At 46.1% G+C, this 16,661-nt stretch overlaps 2 protein-coding genes across 2 annotated transcripts in view; both read left to right on the top strand.

Annotated features, from left to right (window-relative positions):
* LOC146796826 (metalloproteinase inhibitor 3-like) overlaps positions 1-16,661 on the top strand; it is a 58,772-nt gene that overhangs the window by 12,515 nt on the left and 29,596 nt on the right. Inside the window, exon 2 of the mRNA XM_085631379.1 lies at positions 212-379. Coding sequence (XP_085487505.1) covers positions 256-379 — 124 coding nt within the window. The 5' untranslated portion in view covers positions 212-255. The remainder of the gene's footprint in view (positions 1-211; positions 380-16,661) is intronic.
* The window catches only part of LOC146796827 (metalloproteinase inhibitor 1-like), a 147,652-nt gene that overhangs the window by 12,504 nt on the left and 118,487 nt on the right, over positions 1-16,661 (top strand). The window lies entirely within an intron of this gene.

Consider the following 16,661-nt stretch of genomic DNA (forward strand, 5'->3'; position numbering starts at 1 on the left):
TGCTGAGTACTTCAAACTGCTGCTTCTGACTTGACAGTGACATTCAGTAGTGACTAGAAGTACTTAATTATATGAAATGTAAGACCTTTAGACTTTGCCAATGCTTGCTTTTTGACGGCACACTTCAGAAAGTGTATCAGCACCCCAGCTATACCCAACATCAGCTTTTGCCAAAAACCTAAAATGTGGTTCTCATTTTTCTTTACATTAGAAAACTGCCCCGGTGAGCTACATCTGCTGACCTTCAGAAACACCATGGACACCAGGAAGTGGGTCACCCTAATGGCAGGTGTGCTTTTCCTGGGAGCCTCTTTCCGTGCAGAAGCCTGCAGTTGTTCTCCCTTCATCCTACAGAACTCTTATTGCAAGTCAAATGCTGGTAAGTTTCCACATTGCTTTCATTTTTACTGATCTAGTTTTTTGTTTTGACAACACAAGGGAATGCACTGTCTCTTCAGGTATTTTAGGACTTGGCTAGACAGCGCTTGTGGTGTCTCATCAAGACATGCTGTACCTACTTTGTGGGTTTCAGCCCGCCCATAGGCTTCCTATTTGCTGGCTCCATCATCTCTCTCCTATTCTTTCTCCCCATTTGTCCATGGTATGCATTTGTCATCCCTCTTCCTGTGTTACCACTCCCTGAGAGCAGGAAGTAAGTACTAATATTCATCCCCAGCTGCCATTGTAGCATTTGTTAGTGGAACTACTTTTTCTTTACTCTGGAGCCGTCCGGACCAGCGCTCATGGTTTATGGAGCTCCGTTGTGAACAGGACTGTAAATCTTGCTCTTATCTTGTCACATTTGCTTTGCATTCACAGACCAAGGCCTGTTTATTTCCCCTTATCCTCTGTGCTTCCTATCATTGATGCACCCCAGTCATTCTGTGGTCTGGTTCCCCTTGTTAAACTAATGAATCCCCGGGTTTTACGAGCAGCTGGAAGCAGGAATCCCTTCTGTAAATAACTTATGAAGATGTGATCATGTTTTACTGTTGTGCTCTTTGTGCATTCTCCAACCCAATGTAAACAGACCTGAGATGGCTTCCTCAGGGTCGCCTCACACGTGCAGCCTGCGGTGGGCTAGGGACCGCCAAGCTCTGCATCTGCAGATTGCAATTCAGGGGCGTAACACAGGCCCACGCAGCCCCCGCAGTGCAGGGGCCCCCAAACTCCAGAGGGCCCCCTCAGCACAGCACTTCAGCTGGAGAGCTCCTGATAGAGTCAGGAGGGGCCCCTCCTAGTACCTTGCAGGGGGCCCCCCTCAATTTTCATTACGCCACTGGGTTGCATTAGTGGAAGATTAGTTTGTTACGCCTTGTCAACACAGTAATGTAACACACCGGGGCTGGGGCACTTCTCTCATTTACGATCCCGAAATAATAGATTTGTGTGCTTTGTCGGTGCGGAGAGTTTCCCTCCTCCGAGGCCACCTCCCCACCAAAGTCGAGCAATCAGCAGTTCTCTGGCAGAACCAGATTGGCCGCTGTGATACAACGCATGCTGTTGTGATCACATGATCAGCTCCTGCTTTGTACAACATACCCCAGTTCTTTACTGCTGCCTGTTATGTTTACATTCATTCCTTTCTTGCAAACAAACACATCAAATACACTCCCATTTTGATTTTTAGGAATACCATGATGGACTCACCGGTAACTTTTAGTATGAGCTAAGTTGTTGCACACACACATATGAAATATATACACACTGCCTGCCAACGTAGACCAGTCACATAGGAATTAAAACCACTAATGTGTGCTTGGACCCATCAATTTATTCCCAAAGTGCATGAAAGCAAACTGTCACCAGCAGCATACCATTAACATATTGTGAAAATCCCACAGTGCCTGATTATTGGTCAGATGGAAATCAGATAGGAGAAGTGGGTGGTGTGTTTCACATTACCCATCTGTTAAAAGGGCTGCATAGTGCAAAAGGCAGAGTTTAACCCAGGGCGGTCTGCATTCTCTTTGGATTTATGCACAAGTTCACTGACACTAAATGCAGTCAATATTTATGCTCCCAAACCCCTCCCCAGTCCTGCCAAGTGTCACGCAAGTCGCGTTAGGGTAACGCAGTTTTAGTAAAGTGCCTGCATTACTGCATAATTGCTCATTTGTCACAGAAATAAGATAAAGAGAAAGCTAATCGGGGTATCTCTTTTCTTCGCTGCCTTGTTGTGGATGGCTGCACTCTTTTAATTAGCTGTCAGACAGCGACACCTATTAGCAGCCAGCTTAGTTGATCAGAACATCCGTAAGAGCGCTGCTGACACATGGGCAAGCATAAATAAACACCTGGGAAGAGGGGCTTCACCCATCCAGGCCTGAGAGTGATCCAGAACTATGTTACGGCTGCTGCTAAGAGTATTGGGGCCAAGTAGATGGGATGCTTTAACACATGCTGGCTGTAGTGCGTGGGTGACAAAATAAATCCTATATATTGATGTTTGCAGGTCCAGTTTAAATAAATGAAAAAAGTGTATATCTGAAATTCCTGCAGGTGGCAAATGCCACTGAACGAGAAACACTATTTATATTTTGCTGGCCTTGTGTTTGTAGGCAAGGCAGTAATTGCAAAGTGGTCTTCTCTAAGGCGCTTAACGCATTTTTGCCAGTTCTGACTTTGCAGTCTGATTGATTCCCTATTAAACGTATCAGGCTAAAGCCTTTTCAGATGATACATTAAATGCTGAATGAGATCACATGCCTTATTAGTGTCAATGAATATAAACATGGTTTAAAACAGCCCTGTGAATTGCATTTATGTGCAGGAGCTGGTACATCTCAAATTACAGTCAATACATTTTGGCCCATCATAGGCATAGCTACACAAATTAGCCCAGCTGCGCTTATGTTCAGTGTGTGTACAGGGTGGTGCTAGTGACCACTCCTCCCCTGCTCTGCAGCCCTGTCCCCTCAAGCACGCTGCCGCAGCAGGAGGACACAACAAAATTATAATAACATTACGTTATTATCATTTTATAGGGAGTGGGCTGGCGCTGAGGAAAATCTTAAAGAGTGCCTAGCAGCAACATTTAAGTGGATGACTGACAATCACCTTAAATGTAATGCTGGAAAAACTGAAATCTTGCCATTTGGAAAGCAAAACTTGTTTTCCCCGAAAAGTTGTTGGCCCGATGATGCAGTAACCCCCCCTAATACCATTACATCAGCTCGGAATTTAGGCATTAAGTTTGATAATCAGCTGTCCTTCAAACAACAAGCGGTTGCCGTAGCTGGCACATGTTTCCACATAATAAAAGCTTTGAGAAAGTTTTTTGATTTTCTGCCTTTGTCAGCTAGGAAAACAGTCGCAGTGGCCCTAATCACTTCCAGGCTGGACTATTGTGATAGTCTATATGCTGGAGCCAATAAATCGGTACTCCACAGATTACAAATGGTCCAACATGCAGCGGCCCGCCTAGTATTACGTTGGCCCCGTAGGTCATCAGCCTCTGCAGCACTGAATGTGCTCCATTGGCTTCCAATTGCTAAGAGGATTCTTTTTAAGATCCTTTTAATCACCTTCAGGGCTTTTCACCATCAAGGACCTAAATACCTACGGAATGGCTTTAGACGATACCATCCGGTACGCTGCCTAAGGTCTGTGGGTCAGAATTTGCTTGTAATCCCTAGATTCAAGCTAACAACTAAGGGTGGCAAATCCCTTTTTGTGTTGGGTGCCAAGGCCTGGCATAAGCTTCCCCTCTCTCTACGTTCTTTGTCCCATGAAATCCATTATAGGAAGGCACTAAAAACTTGGGTATTTTCTATGACCGATGCAGTCTGCACAGCAATGGTTTAATATGTAGTGTCTAGCGTGAACTGTGTCTATTCCCTCCAACTCGTCCATCTGGGTTGGGTGAGCGCCAAGATACTCCCTGGAGTGATAGCAGCGCTATAGAAATATATTTTACATTACATTACATTTTATTATTTCCTTTCTTTTGCTGCCCGCTGGCGATGGGCCAACGCTCCTCTGCCTTAGAGGACGAGTCGCCACTGATAGGCACTTGAAGCATTGAATTTAAACTTTCGAGGTAAACATTCTTGTCACACTGCTCTGTGTACTAAAACATATGCAGTGTGGATCGTATGTGTGCGTGTTTTAACACAAAGTAAAAGGGGAAATATTGCTCAAGTTTTGTACCTTGGGGCCCTCAGTCACTATCCAAGCACTGCGACTAGAATTTGGACTGTCAGGCATATCTGCTAAAACCCTACATGCTGTGATTTACTATGGCTATCATGAGGTCCATTCCAAAAAGGCATTACTGTAGGAGATCCTAAATGAACACTTTTTAAGATTCAACTCTTCTTTTCTTTTTATTTTTTGTACATTACTTACACACATGTACCTACATCTAACAGCCGGTGTTAAGAGCCCAAGAAGGGCTGCAATTCAACTGGGGGGAAAAGTAAACCAAACCTAAGCATAGTAGCCCAGAAGCCCTGAAGAACCCCTCCGCTCCCATTCTGAATTGTGCTAGATTTGCAAATTATCGCGAAAATGTTAAAAATTATCGCAAACACGCGGAAATATCGCGAAGATGCAGAAGTTTTTTTCCCGCATTTTCGCGAGATTTTCTGCATGGTTGCGGCTCGCCAACTTACCCATGTGGTTGCTCGCGGGCGCGGCCATCTTGTTTTCAGTTGTTTCGCGGTGCATGATCGCGAGAAGAAATACGTGATCGTGCGACGTATGACGTCACTGCGGGCGCGAACTGTCGCGAGACAGTGCAAATGGCTAAAAACAATACAACATCTCATGGAGAACGCGACCGGATCAAGAAAACTTGTCCGCAAACGTAGGGATTCAGGTAAGGCGATCACGCGCGCGAGAGAATGTATTATTTTACAGCGCGAGCAAGAAACAAATTATCGCCAAGCTGCGGAATGCGGAAATTTTGACATTTTCGCGCTTTCCGTGGAAAGCGAAAATGTCAAATTATTGCAATGTCCGCGAACGGAACGAAATTTTCGCCCAGGCCTAATGCAAAAATTTTCAAATATCTCGAGCACATAGGCAACCTAAAGTCTTTGACATGGAATGATATAAAAAGCCCCCAAACTTTATCAAACTGATCTAGCTTATGGTCTAGGGCGCTAAAATGTTCTCCATTCCAAGTAGATCCCATAGTTTGTTCAACCAGTATCTCAGCCCCACATAGCTGTGATGACTTGTTCGGCTGTGCATGAGGGGAAAGCATTGGCCGTCCCTCCATGGGACTTTAACTGCAAAGTTTGTCTATTATGGAAGCCAAGAATTTATAGGTGGGTAATGGGAGTAAGCCAGACTAAAAAATTGTATTAATGCATACCAGAAAAAACTTTGATTTGGGACATAGCCATGGTGGATGGGTAAGTGTGCATGATCCCCCACACTTCTGCCAACAGTTCTCTGAAACAGAAGGGTTCCATGTCCAATCCACACAACTGCACTCCACTATACACCAAGCTGCTCCACTCTACGCCCCTCCACACCGTGCCACTCTATGCAACGCAACTCCAGGCAATGTCGCTCCACTCTACCCCACTCCACACCACGCCACTCTATGCGACGCAACTCCAGGCAACGCCACTTCACTCCACACCACTCCACATTCCATGCAACTTTGTGCAACTCCACGCAAGCCACTCTATGCCACAGCACTGCATGCAAAACTACTCCACTCTGCTCAATGAAACACCATGCCTCTCTATGCCAAGCTGCTCTACACAACTGCACTCCATTCAACGCAATGCCATTCTACTCTACCCAACGCCAATCTACTCCACACAACTGCACTCCACTCTACGCAACTCCACTCTACTACATGCCGCTTCACTCAACCCAACCCAACGCCACTCCACCCAACACCACTCAATGCAACGCCACTTCACACAATGACGCTAGTAAGAGTAAACAGGACTCAGACGTAAACAAAGGGGGTCTTGGCGCCACTCATGAAGATCACCAATAAGTCGCGAAGCAGAAATGGGCCAAGAGCAACAATTAGTTATAAACACTCATTCTCACTCCTACCTGGCCCCAAAAGTCATAAGGGGGGCCATGTAGGGAGAGGGCAGTTGGTCCACTGTGGTGGGGCCAGGAAGGGAACAAGCAATGAATGGGGAACAGCACAAAGGGGAGCCTCTCTGCTTGATGAGGCACACCGTCCGGTACACATTGATCAGGGTTGTACCCAGTCTGCCTGGGCACACAGTCTGGTGCACACCGAGATGAGTAACACCAGGCACCTGAGGCACAATGACCCGCACATGATGTTGGTTGCACCAGACAATTCCGGTCACACACACAGGTGTAATTTCAGCAATTTCTCACAAGGAAGAATGAGACACTGCATTGGTTACGGCCCCCGTCCCGAGGATCGCAAACAGTAAATCAGACACCGCACACAATGAGCATGCAGTCAGCATGGCGAACAAGAGATATGTAGCACAGTTGACAAAGTGGGCCACTTTGGATCCCACAACCAGTGAATCCACTTACCACTAACAAGACACCTATGTGTGTTGAGTGTCCTGCAGTACAAGAACCACTTTACTTTAGATGCGGGCAACTTCTTGAGCTCCACACCTGGCGCTCCAGTCTCCACACACGATTCTTTAGGTCCATGGTCATGCTGCATTGTCCGTTGGAACTCAGCACATGAGGGGCACTTAAGAGGGTACTGTCCTCCAGATGTCACCAGTAGATATTGTGGGTCCCTCATAGGAGATCCTTGATGTACCTGAGACCTCTTAGAGACCAGGAGACCAGCAAACTGGTTCTTGGGGATCCCACTTCAGGGTGCCACAGTTCAGCAGATGGTGGGCCCAGGTCAGTCATTATTCAGGAAGGGCACGCGGTCCTTTCCAAAGGCAGCAATCCTCCATGTGCAAAACAGAGTCATCTGGCAATGTGCACCACGCAGAGCAGGTTCTCTAGTCCTGCATCCTCCACAAATGGATTTCTCCCCTGCGGTTGGGCGTCACCTTGTAGTTATACCAAAGTAGGCATTTGAAGTTGAGGGAAGGGTCTTTGTAACTTATGGAATAAACCTTTAACCTGTTCTAAGCCACCTGTCTACGAGACATCTTTAATTATTACACAGTGGTAAAGTGCTCTGGGCCCTATGGCCACAAAGGGGCCTCTGCAACCTCACAAGGTGTCCTATTGAAGAGAACAGACCTCTGAGGTAGGGGGAATCCACCTAGGGGTTCTCCCCTGTTCGGCAACAGACACGATGTGTCCCTACCTGGCCACTCACCTACCCAAAGCTTCCCCCCCTAGGGATGCTCACAGTAGGGGAAACCTTCTCAGGGTTGGATAACCAGTGGAGAAACGAACCTGATGAGGAGACATGATTGACAGGCGAGTCTAGTGGGGCTCGGTCAGTGCCACGTTCCACTACTCACCAGTGCCGTAACAGCCCTGGGTACATGGTGTACCTTTTATAAGGCACTCCCAGGGACGACACTTCCATAATCATGTGCTTCCCACTGCAGTACAGTGAGAACGTGTTCAGAGTTCTAGGGTTGCGAACAGAGAGTAGACAAAGACTAGGAAGACAAAGAGAACAAGGATTGGCATTATAAGTGTTTAGACAGAGCTATTGGCTTTGTTAACATTTTTAATATGTGTTGTAGAGCATTGTGAATGTTGTGCAGCATGTTGAAAATTTATAAGTTATCATAAACAAAGTGTTATAACTATTTCTGTCACTTTACATCTAACCGAAGAAACATTATATGCAACTGAAGTATTGTACTAAAAACCAAAATTAATACAAAAAATGTGTTCTAGTTTAGTTTAGTCTGAAAAACAATGTGGGGTAGGAAGCACGCACCACAGCTGTGCACTGGGCAGAGATGTCAAAGGTAGCACACACCACAGCTGCGCAGAGACATTATTTAGCAGCCGGTGCCAGCAAGAACGCACAAAAAGCAATTGCTAATAATTAAGTGCCCATGTGCACACCTGCAGACACCGGCTCAAATTAAGCACTCAGCAGGGGCCTGCGTTACGCCCCTAGATCGAGCAAGCACCAAGAGACTGGACTACTACACACACAAACACACTCAAAGGAACTGTAATACAAGGGACGCCTGGTACGCAGTGGCTGATCTGTAGACCTCCTGTAGAGTGAAATGTGCTGGCTTTCTGAATTGCCCTGTATGCAGGCCTCCCACGGAAAACTCTTTATTTAACAATATTCCCAAAAACAAAACAGCTTTTAATGCTCCGTGTCCTTTATTTTGTGTAGTATCAAATCAAATTAGGTGTTTGTTAAGTGCGACTACTCACCCGTAAGGGTCTCAAGGCACTGGGGGTGTGGAGGGAGGTTCGCAGGTTCCAGTCCATCAAGGAGGGGGTCTGTCGAAGAGCCAGGTTTTGAGGTTTCTTGCGAAGATGGGGAGTGATGTTATCTGTCTGAGGTGGAGCGGAAGGTCGTTCCAGACTCTGGCCGCGAGGAAGGAGAATGAGCGGCCTCCCGATCTGGTCTTTCGGGTGCGGGAGACCACTGCGTAGGAGAGCTGGTCTGATCGTAGGGTCCTTTGGGGTGCGTGGAATTTATGTCGGCTGTTCAGGTATGCTGGTCCGGTGTCATAGAGGGCCTTGTGAGCGTGGGTTAGCATCTTGAAGGTGACTCTAGCTTCGATGGGGAGCCAGTGGAGTGTTCGCAGGTGCTGGGAGATGTGGCAATGTCTTGGCAGGTTGAGGACCAGTCTTGCGGCGGTGTTTTGGATGTTCTGTAGCTTGCGGGTGAGGTTTTTGTTTATTCCGGCATAGAGTGCATTGCCGTTGTCGAACCTGCTGGCGACCAGGGCGTGAGTGACGGTCTTTCTGTGTTCAAGGGGGATCCATTTGAAGGTCTTACGTAGGAGGCAGAGGGTGTGGAAGCAGGAGGACGAGACGGAATTGATCTGGCAGTCCATTTTGAGCTCTGAGTCCAGGATGAATCCCAGGTTGCGTGCGTGGTCTGTTGGGGTAGGCGGGCTTCCGAGGGCGGGGGGCCACCAGGTGTCATTCCAGGTGTCTGGGTTTGGGCCCATGATGAGTACTTCCGTTTTGTTGGTGTTTAGTTGTAGGCAGCTGTTTTTCATCCATTTGGCGGTCTTGGGTTTGTTGGATAGGGAGAGGATGTGTTGGGTGTCGTCTGCATATGACACAATGTTGAGTCCGCAGGTTCTGACGATGGGGGCGAGCGGAGCCATGTAGATGTTGAAGAGCGTAGGGCTGAGGGAGGACCCCTGGGGGACTCCGCAGGTGGTAGGTGTAGGGTCTGAGAGGAAAGGAGGGAGTCTGACCTGCTGTGTTCTGCCGGAGAGGAAGGAGCGGATCCAGTCGAGGGCCTTGTCTTGGATCCCTGTGTCGTGGAGTCTGCGTATTAGGGTGCGGTGAGAGACTGTGTCAAACGCCGCTGAGAGGTCGAGGAGGATGAGGGCTGCTGTTTCTCCTTTGTCCAGTAAGGTACTGATGTTGTCTGTTGCGGCGTAGGCACCTATTTGGATGTTTGGATGGTTTTGGCATATCAATATTATCAGTGTAGCTGAAAAATAAAACAACGGTGGCAGCATGGGCCTGTTAAGGGTATTAACGTTCCTGCAGATTAACAGAGCCTAAACACTTACGTCTATTGCACCAGTCTCGGGAGGAGACAGTGGGAAGGAGAGAGGGGAAGAGTGAAGGGGCCTGGTGAGGAGCCAGTGAAGGGAGATAAATTGCATTGATAAGAAACAATACACAGACTGTTTACTGTAGAGCAGTCGGTTGGAAATGTGGGAGGGGTGGTGGGTCTGCCTCCTGTTACAGTGGAGGTACTGGTGTGCTTCCTGTCTGGGCAGCACAGGGGCACAAATGTTGCTGCTGATGATTTAAAAACTAACAAATTGTGTAATAAAGGACAATAATGTCAATGCCAAAGTTGCAAGGAATAATAAAAAATAATAATATTATCATACTATCACAGCAGCTTTTGGCGGAGGACTTTGTCCCTCGGCCGGGGTGGAGGGGATGCGACTTGTAAGGAAAGCTGCAAAGTACAGTGCCTTGGTGCTTCTGTCAGGGCACTTTATAATCCAGTTTATGACAGTGGGGTATGTCCCTTGGTGGAGGGGACGCGCCTTGAAAGAAAAGCTGCGAGGTTCAGTGAGTTCACAAATGCTAACATTGGAAACCTGGGCATCTGTGTCTGTGTGTGAAATGTATTTATTAAACAGAAAACGAGAGAACTACGTGGGTGTGATGGAGGGGGCACATGCAGTTGGGTGAAGGAAGCACGCACCACAGCTGTGCAATGTGCAATAGGGTGAAAGGAAGCACACACCACAGCTGTGCATAGGGGTGAATGGAGGTAAACACCACATATCTGCACTGTGCAGTGTTGTGAAAGGAAGCACGTACCACTACTGTGCAGTGGGGTGAAAGGAAGCACTTGCCACAGCTGTATACTGTGCAATGGGGGGAAAGGAAGCACGCACCACAGCTGTGCATTGTGCAGAGATGTCAAAGATAGCACGCACGACAGCTGGCCAGAGATGTGAAATGAAGCACACACCACGGTGATGAAAAAACACAAATGTTAAAAATTGCAGTCCATTTTGAAGCTGTGTACTGTGCAATGGGAAGAAAGGAAGCATGCACCACAGCTATGTACTGTGCAGAGATGTCAAAGGAAGCACACACCACAGCTGCGCAGAGGTGTGAAAGGAAGAGCGCACCACGGCGCTGAAAAAACGCGAATGTTTAAAGGTGCGGTCAATTTTTAAGCTGTGTACTGTGCAATGGGGGGAAAGAAAGCATGCACCACAGCTGTGCACTGTGCAGAGATGTGAAAGGTAGCATGCACCACAGCTGTGCAGAGGCATTATTTAGCAGCCGGTGCCAGCAAGCACACACAAATAGCAAGTGCTAATAATTAAGTGCCCATGTGTGCACTGGAAGACACCGGCTCTAATTAAGCCCCCAGCACGGGCCAGCGTTACGCCCCTGGACCGAGCAAGCACCAAAAGCAACGTGGGGAAAGGAAACACGCATCACTGCTGTGCACTATGCAGAGATGTCAAAGGATGCACGCACCACAGCTGCGCAGAGGTGCGGTAAATTTTTAAGATGGTACCGTAAAAAAGAGTAAAGCAAATTTCTTGACAATAACATACTAATACAAAGATAACGGTGCAGGTAGAGAGTGGTGACATAGATGAGTGTTGGAAAAAGAAGCGCACACTCTTGTGGTGGTGGGGTCTGTCCCTTGGCCAGGGTGGAGGGGACGCGCCTTGTTAGTATCTTATTGTCATGAATGCGAGTGCAAGAAAAGAAGCGAACACTCATATGGCGGTGGGGCTGTCCCTGGGCCGGGGTAGAGGGGACGCGCCTTGTAAGGAAAGTTGCAAGGTCTTGAGATGAAACATGATCCACAACAGATGGCACACTGCGCGCCGCTGCTCGCTCCCAACAGCTAAATGCTGTGGGAGTAAACATTTTCAGAAAAGGTGGGACATGCACCCGCCTTTGGCCAAATACGTGCTTTCATTTTTGAAAGCCACATGCAAAGGCCAACAGCATGTGTGGAAAATCGAACACCGCACGCACTAGTTTGCAGAAAGTCTGAAGTGATACTAAGAGGGCTTCTCCTAGAGCAGCACATGGATCACAGTCTCAGGCACGTTTTTGTCATCTAGAGCCCATACAACAAGCACTGACAAAGTCAATTTTCAATCAATTGCTCTTTATTCGGCCAACAAAGACCATAAAAGCACAATATAAAACACAGGATAAAACCCTGCAAGACAAAGTCAATAGGTCGGGCTTCATTTAGGTGTGCGTTCTTTGTTGTAAGCACTGCAGTGACCGATGCAACTACCCAGCCTAATGAATAGAATTTAGGTGGGTGCCACAGGGTCATGGACCCTGGCATTGATGTCCCATACCATGTCTGACACTTCACACCAGACCTGTCATTTTAAGTAAACAGCATTTTGCAATCTGAAATGCATAGATTACATTTTAAATCTGTGTGTGACGAGACTACAATTTCTGTGGCTTTTGGCACTGGAGAAATCCCTATATACTGCTCCCATTGGCCTCTCTGTGCACGTGCCTTGCATTATTGCATATCCCCTTCCTCACCACCTCAGAGCCACCCCCTCATATCAGCCTCAAAGCTCCATGGAAGGCCGGTGTGAGGCTTTCACGCAAGAGGTTTATACAGCATCTCTGGCAGTGGCACTCACAAGGTAGAGATGCGTTGCATATAACGTGCACAGGCCGGGTGGTACACGACACTGAAGAGCAGCGCATATTTTCCTTCTACGCTTGGAGACTGTGGGCCCGATTCACAGAATTAACTTAAGACTAAATCCTAAACTTACTACTTTTGGTATTCACAGAATGGATTTACGACTACTAACTTTACGTCCGCACTCGGGCCGGAAATTCCGGCAAGGAGGCGGAGCTTCCGGGCCGGAGGCGGAGCTTCCGGCCCGGAGGTGGAGATTTCGGCCATGGCTAAATCTCCACCACAGGCCGGAATCCCCACCTTCGGGCCGGAAGCTCCGCCTCCGGCCCGGAAGCCCCGGCTCCGGGCCGGAATTTCCGGCCCGAGTGCGGACGTAAAGTTAGTAGTCGTAAATCCATTCTGTGAATACCAAAAGTAGTAAGTGCAGTCTGTGAATACCAAAAGTAGTAAGTGCATTCTGTGAATACTACAAAGTAGTAAGTTTAGGATTTAGTCTTAAGTTAATTCTGTGAATCGGGCCCTGTGTGTTACCTCCATGTTTGAGAGTGGTGGGGTGTTTCTGGTGTCTCTGTCTCATGGCGTGCCACACCAGCTTGAAAACTGGGGAGAGGCTGTAGCCTTACGGCTAGAGCAGTCAACCTCAAAGCTGGGAAACCGGGTTCGAGTCTTCACAACGATGCTTACCATCCTGTGATTCTGGGCAAATCACTTAATCTCCCTGTGCCTAACAAAATGGATGTGTCCTTGTGTAATGCAACTGGTGCTCATGTAAAGCGCTCTCATACCTTCAGGTCAAGGTCGTGCTATATAAAACTCTAAAATAAATAAATGAATAAATAACTCCAAGGACATTGTGTTAGGTGCAGGGCATAGGTTGGAGAGGGACTCCTTTGCCTGGGCGTGCATTTGTGTGCAGACCCTTCCGTCTGCTCTTCCAATGGAATGGTCAGCTCCCATAAGGACGCACAACTTCATATATCATGATTGACAGGCACAGCTTCCAATGGCTGTTGAGTGGTCTGATTCAAAATATGGATGACACTTGCAACAAGCGATGGCTGATTGGGGTGATCCACTAAGCATTCGGTCTTTGAGGCACAAAATGCTGTCTGTAGCCAGACCTAAAAGTGTCGCTGTTACATGTGCTCCATTGTGATCAGTTCATCACAGAGTCCAATATGTCAGATGGCCGTTACAGAATAAAGAGCTATCAGTGGCAAACAATAATATAAATTGCATGCAAATAAATTATATTTAAAATTGAATATGATTATTTAAATACATGCGCAGTAAGGAATGCAAACGCCAATAACAGAGGGTACGGAAGTCATGATGTAAAACCCTTCTTTACAAGCTGTGCAGAAATATTGAATAAGAACTGAACAGCCATCAGATGCCTTAAAACCATGGTCAACAATAGGAAGAACTTCAAATAATAAAATAGATAAATAAGACGCTATGGAACGTTTACAATTGAGGATAGTACAGGCCATCTATCCATCGGGGGAGGGGCTGTATGATTAGGACACATACTCTCAGAGGTTTGGCTGCAAATAGTGCAGCCGGTGCAGTGGCACCAGGGCCCAGGGGCTTTAGGGCCCACTGAACCCCTAAGATAGCCGCAGTTTACTGCCCATCCGGTGGACTGGAGGCCAATTTTCCTCACTTGCCACTGGGTCCGTGGCACCCTTCTTACTCCGCTGCATAAACTGACAAAGACATCCGCACGGTTCGAAGCTCACACATCATGGCTTTCAGCAGATGCACAGTGCGTGGTGCACTGGTTCAGGCATCACAAACCAAAATCATCCAGGCACCAATTTATAACAGGCACACAAATATGACAAACACATATTTGTGGAATTTCTGCTGATAATGGAAGAGAGAAAGACGTTTCCTGGGTGGGAAAGAGCTTGGTAATATCCATTGGAATCACTTACCTATGTGATACCTAACTGCATGGTACTTACCTGTGAGGTACTTACCTGGGTGGTACTTACTTGGATAGTACTTATCTGCGTGATACTTACCTGGTAGTACTTACCTGTGTGGTCCGTACCTGTGTATTACTTACCTGCGTGGTACTTACCTGGGTGGTACTTATCTGTGTGGTATTTACGTGTTTGGTACTTACTTGCATGGTACTTACCTGTGACAAAACGAATGCAGGGTAGAGGTCACAAGGGGTAAACACCTCTGGGTAAAGGTTACATACTGTTCATATATTGTGGGCACTAAGAATGTGTCCCCACCTTTCGGGGTACGTTTACCGTGCATACATTTCATGTCACAATTTCATGTTTAGCTACTACTAGAGGGGATCTTGCCATGGTGATAAAGCCGGTTTGGTGGAAAATCCAACCGCTTTGTACATGAAGACCTCTCAATTTAGAGAATTTTTCTTCATCGCTTTAACTGAGGGTTTCCTCATGATGAGGAGGATTGAGCCTCCCCTGTAAACAGTAAGTCAGGCCCTAACTGCCAAATCTTTTTTTAATGTTTGAAAAGCTTTATTGAACAAAATTGTTAATACATAAAGATATCAGCAGAAACAGAAAATATAGTCAAAAAAAGGAAAACTAGAACGATAACAAGGCTAATATCAGATATAGAAATATAAAAGCATTTTGTGAAATTTTATAGGAGAGGGGTAAAGGGAAAGAGGGAAGGGGAGACAGAAGAAGGAATAAGGGAGAAGGAGGGGAGAGATTAACACTGCAATCTAGAAGCACAAAATATGGCATACAAACAAATGCATTAGATAGAAACAATACATAATGTGCAGTATAAAGGAAAACACTAGTAGAAACAGAAAAACCCTATAAAGGAAAAGAGGAGAAGAGAGGCGATATCCTTCAAGGAGGTTTAAAGTTTTCCGAATTGATATGCGGAAACTTCTTCAGAGCAAGTCGGTCCAAGTATGAAGTAAGAGGTAACCAGAAGAGATCCCTGTTATGGAGACATTTGTAAGAAATTTCCAATTAGAAGAAATGTGCTGAAATGCAAAAGCAAGCATGAGATCAAAAAGACCATGGGCCCGATTCACAGAACTAACTTAAGACAAAATCCTAAACTTACTACCATTTTGGTATTCACAGAAGGCACTTACTCATTTCGGTATTCACAGAAGTTAGGAGTCCTAACTTTAGGACTCCTAAATGCCTTCTGTGAATACCGAAAGCCTTAAAATTAGGATTTTTCTCAGTTTAGTAGTAGTATAGTTAGGACTCCTAACTTTAGGACTCCTAAATGCCTTCTGTGAATACCGAAAGTCTTAAAATAAGGATTTTTCTCAATTTAGTAGTCCTAAAGTTAGGACTCCTAACTTTAGGAATCCTAAATGCCTTCTGTGATTCCCGAAAGCCTTAAAATTAGGATTTTTCTCAGTTTAGTAGTAGTAAAGTTAGGAGTCCCAACTTTAGGACGCCTAAACTGAGAAAAATCCTAATTTTAAGACTTTCAGTATTCACAGAAGGCATTTAGGAGTCCTAAAGTTAGGAGTCCTAACTTCTGTGAATACCGAAGTGAGTAAGTGTCTTCTGTGAATACCAAAATGAGTAAGTGCCTTCTGTGAATACGAAAATGGTAGTAAGTTTAGGATTTTGTCTTAAGTTAGTTCTGTGAATCGGGCCCCATAAGAGTGTAAAGGAGGTCTAAAGAATCAGAAAGGCTGCAGAGAAAAAGAAGAGGTATAGAATAAGGAACTGAGAGTGCAAATATGCGAGAAATATATAACCAAATTTTTTCCGAGAATTGGGAAACTATAGGACAGAGAAAAAAGAGATGAAGAAGATCAGCATTAGGAGAGCCACATGTCCAACAATTAGAGTCAGAAGAGGGAGAGAAACCTGATAGAGAAAGCGGAGAAAGATAAAGTCTGTGGTACAGGTAGAAAAAAGATTAAGTAAGAGAAGCAGAACGAGAAACTTTCAAGGATCTGGACCAAAGTTTATCCCATAGAGCAACAGACCAAACACATCCAAAATCCGCCTCCCAAGAGAGTTCTAATTTGGATTTAACACGATCTGGATTAGGAGATGAAAAGAATTTATAAATGAGAGAGGCTTTAGGAATGGTAAAAAGGATTTTGAGAAGAGGGCATTGGGGAATAGAAGAAGATGAGGAAGAGAGAGAATAATAAATATCAAGAATAACTGCCATAAAAGTGACGAATTTCTGCAAAAAGGAGCGAGGGCAATGAAAGGAGATTTGAAATTGGGGAAAAGAGCAAGGTGACGTTCCATCAAAGAGTTGGTTAACCCATATGACACCCTTTAATCTCCAAGTGTTCCAAAAGACGGGCCTATTGTTTAGAAGACTGAGCGAGTTATACCAAATAGGGATATGCAAAAAAGACTCACGGGAAATCGAAGTAGGGTAGACCAGGGGTTTTAAAAGAGAAGAGGTATATTTAAATAAGGGAAATGAAGTGTAA

This window comes from Triturus cristatus, chromosome 10, assembly GCF_964204655.1.
Source record: "Triturus cristatus chromosome 10, aTriCri1.1, whole genome shotgun sequence".
Taxonomy (NCBI): Eukaryota; Metazoa; Chordata; class Amphibia; order Caudata; family Salamandridae; genus Triturus; species Triturus cristatus.